Source organism: Gossypium hirsutum, chromosome A06, assembly GCF_007990345.1.
Source record: "Gossypium hirsutum isolate 1008001.06 chromosome A06, Gossypium_hirsutum_v2.1, whole genome shotgun sequence".
NCBI classification, from domain to species: Eukaryota; Viridiplantae; Streptophyta; class Magnoliopsida; order Malvales; family Malvaceae; genus Gossypium; species Gossypium hirsutum.
The window spans coordinates 6,333,120-6,353,012 of record NC_053429.1 but is presented as its reverse complement, the minus strand read 5'-3'; the positions used below and the strand labels follow the sequence as shown (position 1 = coordinate 6,353,012).

At 31.3% G+C, this 19,893-nt stretch overlaps 1 protein-coding gene across 1 annotated transcript; it reads right to left on the bottom strand.

Annotated features, from left to right (window-relative positions):
* Positions 1-3,307: 3,307 nt before the first annotated feature.
* LOC107962466 (probable glycerol-3-phosphate acyltransferase 2) lies at positions 3,308-6,004 on the bottom strand. The gene is made up of 2 exons (XM_016898874.2): positions 5,243-6,004; positions 3,308-4,757 (listed from the first exon to the last, which is right to left on the bottom strand). The coding sequence occupies exons 1-2, from the start codon at positions 5,924-5,926 to the stop codon at positions 4,137-4,139; spliced, it is 1,305 nt and encodes a 434-aa protein (XP_016754363.1). The 5' UTR covers positions 5,927-6,004; the 3' UTR covers positions 3,308-4,136.
* Between the last annotated feature and the right edge of the window lie 13,889 nt (positions 6,005-19,893).

Below are 19,893 nucleotides of genomic sequence, written 5' to 3'. Positions count from 1 at the left end.
TTTTTAATTAAATATTTAATAATTTTTCACAAAATAACTTAAGGATAAATATGTGAAATTTATCTTAAATATTATTATATAAAAAACTTTATAAATTAAAGCTAACAATTTCCCCACTCTTTTGATATAAATAATATTTAAGTGAAATTTATATTTTTGAAAAGCTCCCCCAAACCATTAGACATTTTCCAAACATACTCCCTTAATAAAAAGCATTCCTATAAAATTTAAATACAAAACACTTAAAATTATACGAATTGCAAGACGAATGATCTAATTGCAAGATATTAGATGACAAACATTGAACTGATTCCTCAATCATGTTGACATTAACATTGCATCTAATCCAATTTTCAAAAGCCCACAAAACACACTAAAATGGATTATCATTTTATTTTATAGCATATCCAATCACAAATTATCGTTTCTTGATTGATATCTTCTCAAAATTAATTAGCTCATATATTCAGTAAAGCACTTAAGTATGACGATTTTGTGAATTGTTGGACATTTTAAATCTTCAAGCTCTAACTTGAAGATGAGTACAAGAGAATTACCCGAAGTTGAGAAATATCTGTTATTATTAGTTTTTATCATTCATTTAGGGTAAAAGTATCTAAAAGGCTGTTAAATAAGTTGGATTGCATTTTACCTCTTTTACTAAAAAAATTGGGAAAATTAGTCTTGGTACATTAGATCAAAAAGCAAACTGATCTTTCTGTTAAAAATTTTATCCATTTCTACTGTTAAAAAATTGGTCCATGCACATCAAAATGAGGTTGTACCATATGTAACTATCTGATTATTCTATCATCCATATCAGTTTTTAACATTAGAAATGGATGAAAAATTTAACATAAAAGGATCAGTTTACTCTTTAATCTAATATAAAATAACTAATTTATCCTTTTTAAAATAAAAAGAGTAAAATGTAATCTAACTCCTAATATAAAACCTCTATCTAACCGAATATTTTTTTATGATATTGATGGGAAGCAATCAATAAATGAAATAGTAAGTTTATGTTGTTCATAATTCCTTTTCATTGTAGGGCATAAGTTAATAATTCCTTTTCATTGTAGGGCATAAGTTAATTATGTTATTCATTAGGTTGTTGAAAGAGGTCGATATGGATGGAAGGCTTGTTGTCATCCATCTTTAAAAGCTCTCATAATTACCACCAAAAGCTAACTGCTTGCTTTACTCAGATACATCTTACACGTCCACTTGTACATTATGGACTTTTGTCCACGTCTTCTTAAGATGTCTCTTACTTTAAAGGACAAGTAATAAATTACAATCCCAACCTCTCATTCTCAAAATATCCTATAAATGTGATTGAGATTGTTCGAATTAAGAATAGCAACGCAATGGGGTAAGTGCAGTGATTGCTGCATCTACCTCTACCATACATTTGCAAGGATGTCGTCTTTTACATTTCATGTTCATGCACTTCTTTCATTAACGATTTCTCTATTTAAATATTATACAAATATATTTTTTGTATTATATAAAGTACGCTTGACATGTGCAAATATCTATGTTATGATTTTAATTTACATAGTTAATTGATATACTAAAAATATGAAAATAATACGTAAAATATTACAAAGCAGTAAAATATATGATTCTAAACCGAAGCAGAGCATAAGTTTACCATAATCATTTGATAAGATATATTGTATTTTTAAGAAGAAAATATAAAATCGAACACTGAAATGATATTGTTAAGAGAAGTAGTTGCCAACCCGAATATGGATAGTAAAAATGATTACTGAACTATTCAAAAGTTTTCATTTAAGCTATTGGGCTATTAATATCATTGTTGTATGACATTCTCTTCCTTTTCTACAGTTCAAATTTTTTTTATGAAACAACTTTAAACATCACAAATCTGCGAACCAAAACCCAAACAGTTTTCTTCTTCGATCTTGTGATATTTACCGTCAAGTCACTTGAGTCTAAGATATGTTCTTCTATTCATTGATGGGTACTAATCCATCATACTAAAGTTAAATCTTTACTTTGAGTTCACTACCTAGACTTTAAAAAAGAATTAACAACCCAATAACTTTAAAAAAAATTTGAATAGTTCAGTAATCATTTTGTAATATTTTGAAGTTAAGTGACCAAATATAAACTTGTTAATAAATTTAGTGACTTTTAGTGGAATTTACCCTTAAAGAAAACATATCAAAACCAAATATGTGGAGCAACTCTACTCCATTAGAGTTGTATAAATAGTGCAGCAATGTGGGTGATATAGATTAAAAGAAAAGGAGTCTTTCCATTCTTAATCACGTCCCCATGAATGTACGATCTCAACCGTCCCTTTCTAATCGGACCTTTTTCTTGAAAACCAAGGCCCTGACAATTTACGACATTTTTTTCTCTTCTCTTTTTGGATTAGCTTAATTCATAAAGTATTTAACTGTTAATTTATGTGGATATGGTTTTCCCCCCTATTTTTTTAGGTTTTTATTACCTCATTTAATTTTGCTAGAACAAGAGATGGGCTAGCTTAGTTGTGCATTTTGCTCCCAAGGAATAGATATACCAATTACCTCAGACCTTGATTTATTTTTGAAGGTTTTCTTTGTCTATAATTTTTTAGGGTTTTAATACCCTCATTTATAGTTTTCTTCTTTGCTTGTTTATTTTGCCATGTTGGGTTTGCATTTGAGGTTTGTATACGATCTCTTACATTCTTTGTTTGGCCTTAGTACCAGATAGAATGAAAGAATTATTCATGAGTTGCCGGTGTTCAATTATGCTTTCATTTATATGATTGCATGTTTCTAAATTGCAAATATTGTATAATAAATAGGGAGAGTGAAAGTCGAGTTTACTTCAAACCGAATCAGTTGGTTGGACCGGGAACTAGTTAGAGTATTTGTTCAAAGAAGGGCATTGAATCGGTTAATCTAAGAATCGATATAGACCAATTGAATTGAATTTTTAGTTTTTTTTATTAATTTTTTAATGATTTGTTTAATCGGATCAGTCAAATTGATAGGAGCTGTAAACAAGTAACCTAACTGGTTTGACCACCAATCCAATTTTGAAAATCTTGGTAAAAGGTGCATATTTAATTATAAGACTTGAGATGCTTGAAAAGATTGGTTTAGAGTAGATAAATTTAATATTCTTCATATTTTTTTTACGATATATGTTCAAAATTTGTGATTGTCATTATCTAAAACTCAATGACTTAATGACACGTGTAATTTCTATCAAGTTTTTTTACATGCCATTGAATCCAAATCAGCAATGTAAAAGCTAACCTACGCATCTAACGGTAAAAAACTAACCAAAGGATCATTTTTCTCACGTTGTTAATGTACAATAATCAGTTTGCTCATTTTCCAAAAGGAAGAACTACAATGCAATCCAGAGTATAGCACAAGGACTTAAATTGTAATTTTAGCTTATTGTTGCTATACATTGATATTCTTTTGCATCAAATTTCATCAAAACTACAGCACAGCATGTTTAATCAGACAAACAAGCACAAGTGCAAAGAACAAAATCTGCACTTTCATTATCCTAATACAATTAAATTATTTGCAACCAAGCCTGTTCTGTTTTAACAACTACTACCTTTTGTGTGTGTGTGTGTGTGTGTGTTGTAGTGAAAAACGGATGCATGTTTCGTCCTATACGATCCCATCGTTACCAGCCAAGATCGCATATTTGTCTTTCCTTGTAAGATTGGTACACTCGAATCCTAATGCAGTTGCAATCTGACGCTGCACATAATTGGCAACTTCGAATTTCGATTTCCCTCCGGCATTATGTGTTTGCCAGCCCGGTAACTTGTTTAGAATCATGATCAAGCATGTAGGATTGGGATTCGTGAGGTGAAATGCTGAGTCTAGGCATTTTTGTCCACTGGCTGTTGATCCATAGAACAAGCTAACCTGCAATTTTATAGCTACGGGCAGGGATTTAAATTGCGGTCGCGGTCGCGTTTTCGGTCGCGTCGCGTTTGTCGCGGTCGCGGACATAACGGACGCTATTGCGGTCACTGCGGGCATCGCGGTCGTGAATTTTACATTACTTATTGTGTATTGCGGGTATAGCGGGTTTCGGCAGTAACGGTTTCGGACGGTGCCGTTACCGCTATATAACGGCCGCTATTTCGGTAACGGACCGCTATTTAAATCCCTGGCTACGGGGACGATGTCATCGGTGATCTCCGCGAACAAGGGACTAAATCTTAGCAGATAAGGCTCTCTGCAAGTGGTTCCTTCAGGGCAAACCACTAAGTCCCCTTTGCTTAACATCTTCTTCATTGTTTCTTCGTCTGTTTTTCGGTCTCGTGTTAACCGGACCGTCTTGATAGGTGAAATTACCTCACTGAACCTACTAACGCTGTAGGTGACAGCGGAGACAGACTTCATCAAAACAATGGTTAAATAAATTGGGTCTAGTAATGTTCTATGGTTACATACATAGAGCATGCCTCTTTTTTTTCCTTCACCGGAAGATTCAACGTTCGAATGCGATACCGTATTTATCATCCCGGAAAAAGCTAATAAAGGTCCAGAGACCTTGAAAGGCAATGAAATGAAAACCATGATTCTAGTTATGTGGAGGAGGAAACCAAATGGTAACCAAACGAACATAGATAAGGTGTTTAATGGGGTTGGCCTAAAAGCTAACCTTCCATCATGGAAGATCAATGGCTTTAAAGATTTCTTCCTTGGAAGGACTGGCCACTTCTTCTTTTCTGCCTCGGTCACTAAGTAAATCTCCTGTTTCAAAAATTTCAATCAATAAATATATGTACTGAACAACAAGGGTAAATGCTCAAAATAGAGCTCAAATCTTTTAGAGGTTGCTTGACTAAGGTCAAATATTTTAAAATAGTTAAATAAGAGCCTATCATTTACAAAAATATCAATTTAAGTTTTTTTTACGCATCTCAGTTTAATTTATAAAAAAAAAAAATTAGACAAATGTTGGACGCATTTAGAATAAAACACATAAGATCTGAATCAAATATTACTTAAAAAGAAAACAAAGTAATTAAAACATAATTCAAAATTTGATATACAATATTTAAAAAATCCTTATTTGAACATTTTCAAAAAAGTTAAGCCTTATTTAATTATTTTGAAAAATTTAACCTTCATTCGAACAGTTTTATAAAGATTAGATCATTATATATATGATCACTTTGAAATGTTTAATCTTGAAACAAAATCAATGAAAAAACATTGAAAAAAAAAGGGTTTACCTTGCAACGAGAGAAAATTTTCTGGTAACGAGAATTTCTGAAACAACCTAAACCAATATTGTTAATACACATTGTTGCAGGATCCATGTTTTCCTCCATTAAACCTAAGAAGTAACCATGGAATTCCTTTAACTCTTTACCAATAACAACATGGATTCCCAAATAGTCACCTAAGAAACATTCAACCATGATCCTAGGCATTGAAGTGACTGCCACCTTTGTTTTATACTTCATCACCATATCAAACCCCACAACACCAACATCTTCAAGGAAAAACTTAGGCAAAATAGCAGTCCCGGCTCTGAACTTCTCCTTTTTAATACCAACAAAGCTGACAAATACCATAACTTTGAGTCCAAGTTCATGGCCGAGTAACCAAACAAAAGGGTACAAAAGAAGCAAGATGAGAGCTCTAAAGAGTCCACCAGCTTCAAAAGCTACCAACATGAAGTAAGGGAAGAGTGAATATGCCTTCAATAATGCACCCTCTAAATGAAAAACCAATGTCTGGTTTGAAACCTCATCTGTAAACGAGGAATTCTTAAGAAACTTGAATTGAGTTGATGCAGGGATGCCTTGGCTGAACTTCAACCTTAGATAAGGCAACTTCCTTGATGTTTTACGAATGATTTCAAACAGTGAGGAAAAATATTTTAGTTGAAAGAGCTTCTTAATCCTTGGCATGTTTTTTCTTTTGTGCTTTGCCGCTTGAAATGTAAGGGCGGGCTGAAAATTTATAGTAAATGTGTATGGTCGTTCACTAGCTACTGTTTGTTTTGTGATAGGTAACGGATCATTTTTTTGATGGCTTACTGACAAAGGATCAGACTATAATGGGTTGCATTTGCCCCAAACTTGTCCCACAACAGTGACTAGCCATTGCGACCACTAAAAATTGACGTAAATCTGCCAGCAGTCCCGATCCTGTAGGACATCTAGCACATAAACTGACAAAAATTAAAGATTTTTTTTTTCATTTGAAATATTTCATGTTGCTAATTTGGAAATAATCATTGGTATACTACCAACAGTTACCTGTCCAAATTTAAATATTGTTCAAAAATTAAAAGAGTTTTGTTAATAGGTGGAACACACCTAACATCATTAAACCAATATTGAATTTATGATTTGTACACTCAATTTTAAAAAAATAAAAAAATTTATTCAACTATTCAGAAATTTTTATTTAATGTAAAAATTGTTATTGTATAACTCTTTTTGTTGGCACTATTTGTACTAATCAAAGGCTGATCTCCTTTCCTTTTTTTTCTATAGTTCAACTTTTTTTTATGAAATAACTTTAAACATTATAAATTTGTACACCTAAATCTAAATAATTTTTTCTCTGAACTGTGACATTGACTATTAGATTGACTTGGACCTAGGGTATGTTCTTCTACTTGTCGATGGGTACTAATCCATTGTACCGATTGTTGAATAGTCGCTTAAAGCACGCTAGCCGAATGTTGAAAAAAAACTTAACAACCCAGTAACTTAAACAAAAACTATCGAATAGTTCAATAACCATTTTATAAATTTTTGAAGTTAAGTGAACAAAATGTAAACTTACTAATAGTTTAGTAGCCTCAGGTATAATTTACACTAGATAAAAATATTAAAACAAATATGGTTTTCTCACTAAAATATTATAAAAACAATAATTATTTACCAAAATAACACAAGTCCTAAATTATTTACAGTTTCATACAATCCATTCCCTAATAACTTGTATTTTTATTTTTATTTTATATCCATAGTGGCGATTTGGGATCCCGAGATAACAAAGATTTTCTATCTTGCCAAATTGAAGTCTGACATGTCACCTTGATCCAATTTAGTCCACTTTCAAGTTTATAATATATTTTTTTTTTGGTAATTTGTATCATATCAAAATTAAATATATTTACTATAATTTAAATATTAAAATATTATATAAAGTTGTTTGTGTTTAGAAATTTCATAAAAAAGTATAATGGTAGTAAAAGATATATATAGTTACATATTAAATAAAAAATTATTTAAATGGACTTGAATTAATCATTTACAAATTTGAAATAGTTTAGGTAAAATTCCAAAATCATATTCATGTCGGACAAAATCTAATGTTGCAAGTTTGGTTGTGTGTTTTCTCATGGTGCTACAAAAAGTAGAATACGGTGACACAATCTATAGCAGAAGCTGAATTTATTGCAGCCAATGCTGCTGTTAATCAAGCTTTGTGATTAAGAAAAGTTTTAGTAAATTTGAATCTGAAGCAAGAAAGATGCACAAAAGTGTTTGTTGGTAATCAAGCTGTAATTTCTATCTCTAACAATCCTGTTTTCTCTTAAAAAAGTGCAGAAAGAAGGTTCAATTAGTTTAAAGTACTGCAAATCTAAACTTCAATTACCCAATATATTTACAAAGCCGTTACCAAGAAGAAGTTTGAGTTTCTTAGAGAGAAACTTGGAGTTTGCAGCAACCAAAGCAAGGATAGAATGTTAAAGTTGTTCTAAGATTCAGTCAAAACAACCTTGCTGAATTTTTGCTTCATTACTGTTGCTAATTTTAGAAGATTGTTGATCATAAAACATGGTAAGTGATGGTCACTTGATGATCAAGAGTATTCATTATCTCGAGTGTAATTTGAGTTTGAACCGTACTAATCGTATTTATTGTTTAGGTGAATAAAAATGTGAATCAACCAACAATTATTTTTTTTTCTCCAAGCCTTTATCTTTCTTTCTTTTTAAGTTACAGTTGAATTTATTCCAACAATATATAACTTGGAACTATTATCAAACAGGAAATATTCTTTGGTCTACATTTATATAAGTTCGTTAATATCTCATTTTCAACAACGGTTTATGAATGAGATTTTTTTTAGTGATTTAATTGCTGAGTTCATGAATTTGATGGCAGGTAATATGGAAAATAAATTTAAAATTGGTCAAAATTATCCAGCTAATCTCTGTATTTGAATGAGGTTGAGATATAGTCCCTTATATTTTTTATTTAAAAATTATAATCTGATGGTGGACTTTGTTAATATTTTTCATAATTTTTTTATTAATTCACTCTTATAATTATACAAACTTTAAAAGAAAAATATTATTACTAGAAAATTAAAGAAAATCCCAATAGTGCCAATAAGTAAAAAAAAAAATTAATTTTAACTTTTATCAACATTCGGATTAAATCTTAAATTTTGATACCTTTGAATTTCGATAAGGTAAAGTAGTATATATAGGAAAAGAAATGATTTCCTGGAAATAACTCTATGTTTTGTTTAATAAAATATATATTCTATGTATTATCGTTTGAATAATTATATTGTTTTTTCTTTCTAATTTCAGGCGTTTTTATTTGTTTTAAGGTTTTAATGTTCGATTTGAAGTGGTATTTAGATAAAGCCCTTCTAATAATAATTACTCTAATATTCAAACTCTATTTTAGTAGAGTTAAAAAGCTCAAGTTAGGAAGTTGTCATTAGATGTATTTATGAGATCAAATTCCGATTAGGCTTATGTACGTATTAATTAGTGGTGGAGCCAACGGGGGCTAGCAGGGGTCCTGGTCCCTCCTAAAATGAAAAATTTTCTATTTAAACCATTTATACTTTATAAAATTTTAAATTGGTAATGGTAAATTTACACTTTGGCCTCCCAAAAATGATAAAAAAAATTGATTTAATCATTTAAAAATTACATTTTTACTATCATAAAAATATACAATTTAATTCTGGTCCCCCAAAAAAATTTCTAGCTCCGCCACTGGTATTAATATCATGTATAGTTATCCAAGCTTGACCCAACTCGAAAGATGAACCTCAAATTTTGCCCAATCCTGCTAATCTATAATATATAAAAACATGAGTTTAAAAAAAGTTTTGAACTAACGAGAATACTATTTATTTTTCATCATATTACTAAATTAATTTTAAAAATAATTATAATTTGATTTAGAATTATTAATTAAAAAAGTTGTGTTAATTTTAAAATAGAGTTATTATTTGGATAGAACTCTAAGCATAATATATATAAAAAAATATGATAATTATAATTTAATTTGTAATTATTAGTTAAAAATTTTGACATAAAAAAGTTGTGTTAATTTTATTTAATTTTTAACTGTGCTTATTGATACAAAATAGAATTATTACTTGAATAAACATCTTAATTATCGCTTAATTAATAGTAGAGCTTTATAATCATTTGGTGTGGGTGTATAATGTTCCGTGGGTTTGTTTTGAAAAGAAAATTAAATTTCAACAATTATTTTTAACCAATATTATTAAATATATTTATTAATTTAGTTTGGATTTTATTTATTTATCTTGGATTATTATTATTATTGCTACATGTTATTTTACTTATTTTTATTTTTTATTTTTAAATTAACATTGTAGTTTATTTTTTTATATAATTCCAAATTTATGTATTATTTAAAAATTAAGAGAAATTACCAACATCAAGGATAGGTAACACTAATTAAAAATATGTTATTTAAAAACTAATTAACAATTAAACGCGTGTAATATTAGAAATTAGTATTTGTAAATGGTTAACCTAAGCTCTTTTAGATTCGACTATTTTTTTTTCCAAAATATAATTATTTTAATTTTTTTCCATAATTATTTTAATTTAATATTTAGTAATTATGTATATATATTACTCTGTTATATATATCTAATTAAATCTAAACATATACAAATTGACATATTTTTTTTAAAATTTACATTACAGTTAGGGGCGTAACTAGAAGGGTTGGTAGGGGTCCCAATCCCACTAAAATAGAAAATTTTTCATTTAAACTCTTTTAAAATTTTAAGTTAATAAAGGTAAAATTACACTTTACCCCTCCTAAAAATAATAAAATTTTGATTTAATCCTTTAAAAAGTATAAAGATATAAGTTATTAAAATGGTGAAATTACATTTTTACTATCGTAAAAATTATAATTTAATTTTATCACCCTAAAAAAATTTCTGGATTCACTCCTGATTACAGCATAAAATATTTAATTTTCATGTATTAGGGGTGAAAATCTAAAAGATTATTTGTTATTAATTTTTTGTAATTTTGAGTTTGTATTTGTAATGTTAGTTATTGATATTTTTTAATTATATTCTAACTGTAGCTTTTAAACACCGATAAAAAAAACGGAGTAAATTATATATATATTGAATGGAACATCAAACATTTCATTAGAGATTGACAACATCAATCAAAATGGCTTGGTGGATACAAGAAGGATAGTCCTGAATCCAATACAAATCATTATCAAGAATACTGCTAAAATTTGCAAGCTCATAGGCAGCTTTGTTGCCTTCTCATCGCGCGTAAGGTTGATACGAAGGATTTGACCTTGTCAAGAATCGGCCCAATCTGGGACTTTTCCTCTTTACTACTCAATCCTTTCATAATCATTCTTGCATCACCTTCAATAATAACATAGGAAAATCTCGTGTCATTAATCGTTTCAATAGCTTTAACAGCTGCAATAACTTCCGCAATATAGCAACGTTTGCTACAATTGACAATTTCAAAGCTGCTGCACCAACCACAAATCCTTCAAAGTCTCTTAACACAACTCCCACCCCTCCATCGTTGTTTGATGCCTTAAAACTAGCATCAAAGTTGACCTAAATAGAATTGGAGGTTGGGCTTCTCCATGGGCGGCAATGTGAATAACCAGCACTACTTTTGCTTCTCACATTTGCTTCAGTGAAATCCTTGTAGCAATTCTTAGTACTTTCAACAATTCTCACATCGGTATCATTGAAATTGAGAAAAAATGAAGCATTTCTCGATTTCCATATTGTCCAAATAAAAAAAAGGAACCTGTCAAAATCATCTTCCTTGGGTTCTCGAGCTGTGATTTCAGGTCTCCATCGCAAATCTGATTCGAAAATCCACATAAAGCCAACACATCTTTCGCAATAGGGCATTCACGTACGTAAGGCATGTATAATATCTTCTGATTCATTTCCACATTGCTTTGAGAATGTAAGGAAGTATATTTGTTACAATGTGGATTTCCAATTCCTATCAATTAAAGTTGTCCCCAAATTCAATATAATTTTAGATGTTAACTTTTAGTTTCATTAAAAAAAAAACCTCTGAAATAAGCAATGTTATGACGCTGAAGTTTAAATGATTATAAATTGTCATTTATGAGAAACCAATTAGCTTGAAAAAATAGTAAATGTTAGTAAAATGAAAAGATAAATAATAATGTATTTTCTACTTTTTTATTTTAATTTATATATTTGAGTCATATAAATATATAAAACTTATCTCGAGGATACCAATTAAATTTTATATATATTAAAAAAAATTCAAAAATAGGTCTAATGAGAATTTTTAAAAGTATATATACGAAAATCGAATTTAAGAAGAGCGATGTTATAGACAAACAATTTCTCAATGTTGATAAGTGGTGTTTTTAGGAGGAAAATTGGATCCAAGAAAAGAGGTGTTATAGGAAAACAATTTCTCAATGTCGATATTACGAGTGTATGCATTATTTTGAAAGGTTTTTTAGTTTTATTTTTATTTTTGCCTATCTAATATAAGTTTAGTTACAACTAAATGAAGTAACTATTAATTGTAAAAATGGAGGTGGACACCAAAAAATTGTTCACACAATTTGGACACTTCCTACATCAGTAGGGCCTCACTTAGAGAGTAATCTATTATAAACAATAAGTACAAGCTATGATTTAGATTTAACTCGCTCATTAAATTGCAATCTCCCTCCTATACTTTGAACTAGATCACTTTCCCCTTTGAAAGTTTAGATATGAATTGATGAATGCAATTCAATTTACTTACAGTTTTGCACTCATAAAAACAATTACTAATTGAACAAATTAAGTGCTCTTACACGCTACTTTCTTAACCTAAAACAAGTCATTCAATACATAAGCATAAAATGCTTACTAATTCAGTCCTTACTTAAACTTTATTCTTGCACGTAAAGTATACACTAAAGAGCTATTAAATGTCTTCAAAGATCAACTATTAAAAGTCCGAACAATTTTTTTTCCAAACAAGCCAATCAGATAAGGAGCAGGAACACAAACAATGTGTTATGCAGTTGGAAACATATGGGTGTGTATATGAAGACTGCCAGGAAAATGGAAGCATATAATGGAGGGATGGTAGTTCAGTGGAAGCTAGAACTATGGATGGTAATTCGAATGGAAGATTTAGATATATGTAAATATTCATTTTGTTTTTTTGCGGATTTGAATAGAGTGAATTTGGATTTTAAAATTATTATCAATTACTAACTTAAAGTGGATGCAAAAAGATATTTCAAATAACTATTATTCGAATTCACATTATTTATTTTGATAATAAATGCAGATTTGGATATTCATTTTAACGTATTCAAAATTAAATTTTTACATATTTCATTATCTGAAAATGATTAGAACATATAGTTGTATTTAAATCAGATTCAAATTTATATAATAATATTCCAATAACTTAAAGATAATAGATGGAATCAAAATTTAAATTTTGTTACAAATTTGAATAATTCATAAAATCCTTTACCTTCTTCCATTCCTAGCTAGAAACACTAATACATTATATTCATCTACTAATGCAACATTTTAATATCAAGTACCTACTAAGACGGCACCCATTAGGGCACACATGGTCAAACGTGTCACTCAAACATTTGTTGCTTATAGTTGGCCTTAACTACTAAGATACTATTTTTTTTGTTTTGGTATAAGGCAAGAGAAGAAAAAGTTAGGCCAAATAAAGCTAATAAATGTTTTTGAAGCAATATTAGTCCACTGGGAAGTTTCTTCCTTCATGTGGCAATTGCTTAAAGATTGCAGAGCTATTTGATGTATTGGAGGAGAAGTTTAATGTCTTAAAAAGTTAGCTGCAATTTTCATCCTATTTTGGAGCGTTCCATGATTATTTTTTTCCAGTTATTGTTTGTAGTGAGTAACTTGTAGTAATTAACATTAAAATATCTAAAGAGTAATAGGATAGTTGATAGATGCTAAAAGAAACATGTTTTAACTTCATTCTTAATATGTTTTTGGGTGATTATTCGATGTTAATTATGATTTTTATACTCCCAATCCTTTAATTTTATATTTTTATACTTAATAGAGCACTTGGAAACAAAAAGAGCGAAAAACTAAAGCATCGAAGCAAGTTGTAGGATCCACACAAGGTTAACCACTTCACACGGCAAATCACACGGTCGTGTGGTAAAACAGTATCGATTTCACAGAATTGCGCACCGAACAACGAAAAATCATGACTTTTAGATTTTTCAAGCATTCTAAGACGTATATATGACAAAAATAAGAAGATAGGAGTGAGTCACCAGAGAATACTCAAGAAAATAACTCGAAAAACACCATTAAAGTCTATTTTGAAGCATATTCTCGTCAAGATTGAAGATTCTCATTTGATTTCTTAGAAAGTTATCATGAATTTCTTTATTTCTTTCGGTTATATTGTATCTTGAATGTTTCTATTTTCAAACATGAATTAATTTTCTAAATACCTAGGGGAGATGAACTATATGATAGATTTTGTCGTTTGATTTTTATTTTACATAATAAATATTTAGTTTATTGTTCTCAATTATGTGTGCTTAATTCTTGATTTCTTATTTCTATTTTATTGATCCATATTTGATGTCCTTAAATTGTTGGTTGAATAGACCATGTTTAAGAGTAGATCTTGCTTAATTGAATGGAGTTGCATGCAATCCTAAAAATAGGAAAACATAAATCTACTGGATTAGAGTCAAATCTAATAGGGAAATTCATAGCATGAGTTAATGCGATAATAGGGTTTTAATTAAAAAGTAATTTTAATTAATCAACCTAGAGTCAATTGCTCTTATGCTCGAAAGAGATATTTGCATGATTTAGGGATTTCTACGGATCAAGATACTAAGTAAAGAAGTTGCATAATTTAGATTGATAGTGACAGATGATGTAACACCCTAAACCAGCCTAAACATTCAGACTAAGTCTAGAAAGTTACATAAATGATACTAAGAACACTATATTTATAACACAGTCAGAATAAACCAGTTACTACATAATATCCAACACAGCGATTAACTAAATATAAAATCCTTCCAAACTTTATAATATCTTAGAAAATCAAAATTCCTAATAGTAGTATTTAGAAAACGATAAAAACTTGACCGAGCTCCGGCAACACTGACCCATTCATGTCTGAGAACCACCTAAGATCTAATCAATAACAGAGTGAGTTATGAACTCAGTGCATAAAAGAGGTTCATTCAAATGAAATACAATTGAAAGATCATTCTCGAATTTTGAGATTAGATTAAGCAACAGAAGTCATTCCAGTTTAGATACAGAACAGTTTAGTTATAGAAGCAGAAGCAATTTTGGTTTTATTTACAGAACAGATCGGTTTCATATGCAAGTTTTCCTACCCCTAACCTTTACACACCATCTTCGATCATCCAAACACACCATATAGGGCGTTCAATGCTCGTCCAACCTTACACACCATATAGTGTCTATCTGACACATTTATAGAGTCGCAACTTAACTGCCAAATCAGAATGCATCAAAGTGCAAGATTCAGAGTTTCTCGCATTATGGCTTAGCCACTAGTTCGGAACAGAGTACTTTCTTCTTCACAGTATCCCAACCTATACATATGCAGTGTACAATATCCACATTTATAGAGTGCAGTTCAATATTAGAAATAATAATCATAGTATACAAACAATTATGCTATACATATGTCAATCATTGAGCGTAAGAGAGCTCGCATACAATCGAATTCAGATCTTTCATACATCAAGGAGGTCAGGATCAAAGCCAGCCACACACACGGCTTGAAAACACGCTCATGTGGCTCGCCCGTACAGCCCCAAGTCGATGAACAGTGAGTTACACGGCCGCCCACACAGCTTGGCACACGGCTGTGTAGCTTACACAGCCTGGACACACGCCCGTGTGCTTGGCCTTATGGCATCAATAAACATGGTTTTCGGTTATTGAATTCTGTAAAATTGGAGTTTTCGGCACACACCTGAAGTAATTTTCGAAGTACCAACAATGTAGGAATTCTCTAACTCCTAAAACTGACAGTTAATAGTCAAATAACAATAAATCACCATTGATTCTAAGTTTTAACGCGACATCGACACATTTCAACAAAATCCTAATTCCATTTCACCATTACCTTCGTGTCCAAATGAAATTCACGAATTATGAATGTTAGAGGGACCGTCGTTCTCGAGGCTTCCTCTTAAGGCCAACAATTAACATGCAAACAAAAAAAAATCTCGTCATTAATCGCGAAACCAATACCATGGCAAAAGAGTAACAACCAATTCACAGAGCTTTTCGAAACAACTTACTGACAACAGTAACAGGAAAAACACAAGTCTAAGAAGACGTTACAAAGTAACAAGGCATATGACCAATAATAAGATGAACAAAAAGAAGCAGAAGAAGAAAAGGAGAAATAAAGAGAGAAAGGGAAAAAAAAGAAAAAGAGTAAGAAAAGGAAGAAGAAACGTTACTTTAATTGATTTAACTTCCAACCAAAAATTTGACAGTTAGCAATTTTTTTTCCTAACATATACAATGAGCTTCAAACTCAAGACCAGACAAAATACAGACAGATGCTTAACCAGTGAACCAGCAAGCTCATTCTAGACATAAGTTCACACGAAATTACACTTAACTATGTAATGTACGAATAAGGGTTATTCTAAAATGATAAAACTCTTAATGACGTGACTCAAACTCCAGACCCTAATCACAAAAGTAGAGCACACAACCACAGATATAGAGTCTTAATTACTGCAGATTCTCAAAATTAAATTCTAAAATTTTTGGGGCGTTACAGATGAAATCTAGATGAATTATTTCCTAGGTATTGTCTTGTTTCTTAGTTGTCAATCAATTATTTTTGTAATTTTTTCTTTTTTGTGTTTGTTAGTTAATTAACTTAGTTAATTTTAGTTTTTAATCAATCACTCAAATTATTTGGTTAAATAATAGAAAGACAGTAATTACTAGTACTTTTAGTCTTGGTGGGAATGATACCTTTACTTACAGTAGCTATACTACTAATTGATAGATGCACTTGTCTTAGTCAAATTTTTAGTTAGTTTCGCAATGCATCAATAGCTTTGAAGATGAGGATACGCACAAAAAGCTTGTTGGTGGATCTGAAGTTGTAAACAGTTATAATCTGAAAAATGTTGGGGTCTTGGGTAAGAGTAGCTCCTCCAATTAGGTTATTTCCCTACTATGAGTAATGAAGAGGGAGAGCGACCATCGAGGAGTGGAGGTAATCACCGGAGAAGGGGCATGAGATATTTGATAAAGAGCAAGAGAAATTTTGTTTGGGAAGAATATGAGAATGTTTAAGTCATCTCTGAGATTATCTTGATTGTTGCTAGAAGGCATGGATTATAACTTTTGAGTATGAGATTATTTCTTATTTTCCAAATATCTAATGTACAACACATGGTCGTGTATATACTTCTTAAGTAGCACGTGAAGATATCATTATCTTGAAGCCATTAGAGAATCCAAATCAAATGGGGATACCAGTTAATGAGTCAGTTCGAAAGACTAGGAGTGATCCAAACCAAATTGCTCTTGTAAAAGAATTGTTGAGGAAGAGATTATCAGTATTTTCTCTATCTGCTTTACATAAAGGACAAAAAGAATCATTGTTGGATAGTCTCCTGGTGAGGAGATCTTTGGTAGGCAAGTTATTTTTAAAAATTCTCCAAAGAAAGAAGATAATCTTAAAAGGGATCTTTAAGCGCTGGAGATTTCTCCATGCGACTTGCTTGGAGGCATGTGAAGCAACTCTTAGACAAGTTTGGTAGAGTTGTGAGTAAGAATTTTTAACCGAGAAGAGACCATTGAAGTCATTCTTCTAAATGATTTTATTAAGTTCGCCTTGAATGGAGGTTGTTCTATTGATTAGATCAGTCACTTTTTTAAGGCTAAGAAAGCCTAAGACTTTTGATTGCTCTACAGTAAATCTGTAGGGTAGGATAAAGCAATTGGCTTAGGGTCAGTTTCTTAGTGTGATATTGTGTCAATAAGCGACCACAAAGGATCAAATGAAATTCAACTATTTTGACCACTTCAGAGTTGGACATCTTTACCCTTGTTGTAGAATGCTTATGTATGACCAACTCAAATGGAGGAATTGGTATAATATTTTACAGTGACAACTCTAGCAAACAGGTAATGTTTGTCAATGAGGAGACATCAGGCAACTTTTGAAAGTAAGGCTTTGAAAAGACTAGTTTTACAAATGGCAAGTCTCAATTACAAATGGAAGTTTTCTAGTTTTCAAGTCATGGCCCCACCAGAAGGATCTATTTCTTTTGTTAATATCTTCACATATAGCAAAGGGCGTTTTAAAGACAAAAAAAGAGTAATGAGAAATATAGGAGGGAGTAGATTTAATCAAAGTGAGTCTTTGCCCTATGTCACGTGAAGAACTTTAGGGCAGAAGAGAAATGGGGTAGCAAAAGGAAGAAGTTGAGGGTGAAATTAGAAATATAGAAGAAAGGAGAGAATTGTATTCATTTTCATAATTGCCTTTCCCTACCCTTGATTGGTGTTTTTAGGGTGGTAACGGCATTCTCAAACAACTGACGGTTGTTAATACAGTTTTAACAAAACGTATCATTTCAAGTAAATGACAAACATCTCTGAACGTTGTCATTTGAACCTTATCTGACCCTCCCTCTTAAACGCGTTGTTTCATTAAAACATTAAAATAAACGTTACATTTTACAATAATTAAGACTGAAATAGAAATAAACAGAAATTAATAGAAATTTAAACATGACTGTTGTGTTGATCGTTGCCTTTTATTCTATTTCATGACAAATACCCTCCCCTCGAAATTGATCATTGTCCTCAATGATCAAAAGATAAATACTTCTACTTGAAGTTGTTCCAATTCTCCCAAGTAGAGTCTTCTAGAAATGTGTCAGCCCAATCCACTAGAACCTCTATTATAGCTTGATCCTTTTCCTTATCATTCTCCTCTCTAGAATATTAATTGGTTCCTTCAATATGACACCATCAGATCCTGTTAGGAGTAACATTAGTGAACTGATAGCTGAAACTATGTGCTTCTTCAGTTGTAAGACATGGAAGCTTGAGTGTATTCGAGCTCCATGAGGCAACTGTAATCTGTAAGCTACCTTCCCCACCTTAGCTTCCACTGGATAAGGTTCAAAATATTTAGGTGAGAGCTTTTGGTTCTTAAGCTTCCTCATCGAATGTTGCCTGTAAGGTTGAAGTCGCGGGTAAACTAAGTCTCCAACCTGAAATTCTCTATCAGACCTTCTTCTATCGACCATCTACTTCATTCTTTCTTGAGTACGTTTTAAGTGAAACCTAAGTAGCTTCCTCATAGTTAGTCTATGTTGAAGGTTTCTGTCAAATTTCTCTACATTCGATATTCCTACTAGATAGGGTAAATGAATTGGAGGCTCCTGTTCATAGAGTGAAAATAAGGGGTAGCTTGGATGGTAGAATAGTAGGTGGTGTTCTACCGCCATTCTGCTAGTGGTAGCGAGGATACCAAATTAGAGGGTCTCTTTCCTGTCATACTTCGTAAATACCCCTACAAACATTTGTTTAGTATTTTAGTCTAGTCATCAGTTTGGGGTGGTAAGCTGTGGACAGGTGCAGTTTAGTTCTTAGGTGTTTGAAAAGCTATTGCCAAAACTGGCTTAGGAATACTCTATCTCTATCTAAAACAACTTATTCAGGCATGCCATGTAGCTTGTAAATTTGATTAAGATACTCACGTGCCACAATCCATGCAATAATGGGGTGTGCCAAAGCCAAGAAATGGCCATATTTGGTTAGTTAATAGATCATAACCAAAATGGTGGTTTTACCCTTAGATATAGGTAAACCCTCCATGAAATCCATACTGATGGTTGCCCAACCTTTTTCTGTAATAGGAAGAGGTTGTAATAGCCCAAGTGATGCTAATTGATCGCTCGTGTATCTTTGGCAGATGACACATTCTCTAATTCATTGTCTCACATCCTTATACAGTAAACTAGAAATCCTGTGTCTTGTGGCATGTAGCCCAAAGTGGCCTCCCACTGATCCTCCATGGAATAATTCAAATATAGTTCTTCTAAGGTTAATATCATTTCCCACTACTATTTTTCCTTTTCTCCTCAAGACAATACCATCCCAATAGTACTCAGAGTGACATTTAGGTTGTTGTTGGAGCTCCTAAATTAGCTGTTAAAGTTTGGCATCATTTATGCATGAGTTACTGATTTGGCCCCACAATTCAGACCGCATTATTGCTAGTACATTGAAAAAGTTAATGTTTCTATACACTAGCTATTCTAGACAATGCATCAACTACCATATTTTGAGCCCCATTCTTGTAGGAAATAATCATACCCTAACATTTTGGCTTTCCATTACTGCTAATATAGAGTGATTGATTGGTGATCAGATAAAAATCTCAAACTTTGATGGTTAATCTTAATCTAGAAATGCTTTCCTATCAAGTAGGGGTGCCATTTTTTTACTGCTAGCATCTCCTTGTCATAAATGGACAAAGTTTGGTAATGTATCATTGAGAGCACAAAAATATCCTATCCCTATAAAATAA

What these genes read in the sequence shown, in the direction of transcription:
- LOC107962466 (XM_016898874.2), bottom strand. Translation starts at nt 5,926, where the DNA reads ATGCCAAGGATTAAGAAGCTCTTTCAACTAAAATATTTTTCCTCACTG. An exon ending in AAATTTTCTCTCGTTGCAAG is followed by an intron (nt 4,758 to 5,242) that starts GTAAACCCTTTT and finishes TTTTTGAAACAG; the next exon opens with GAGATTTACTTAGTGACCGA.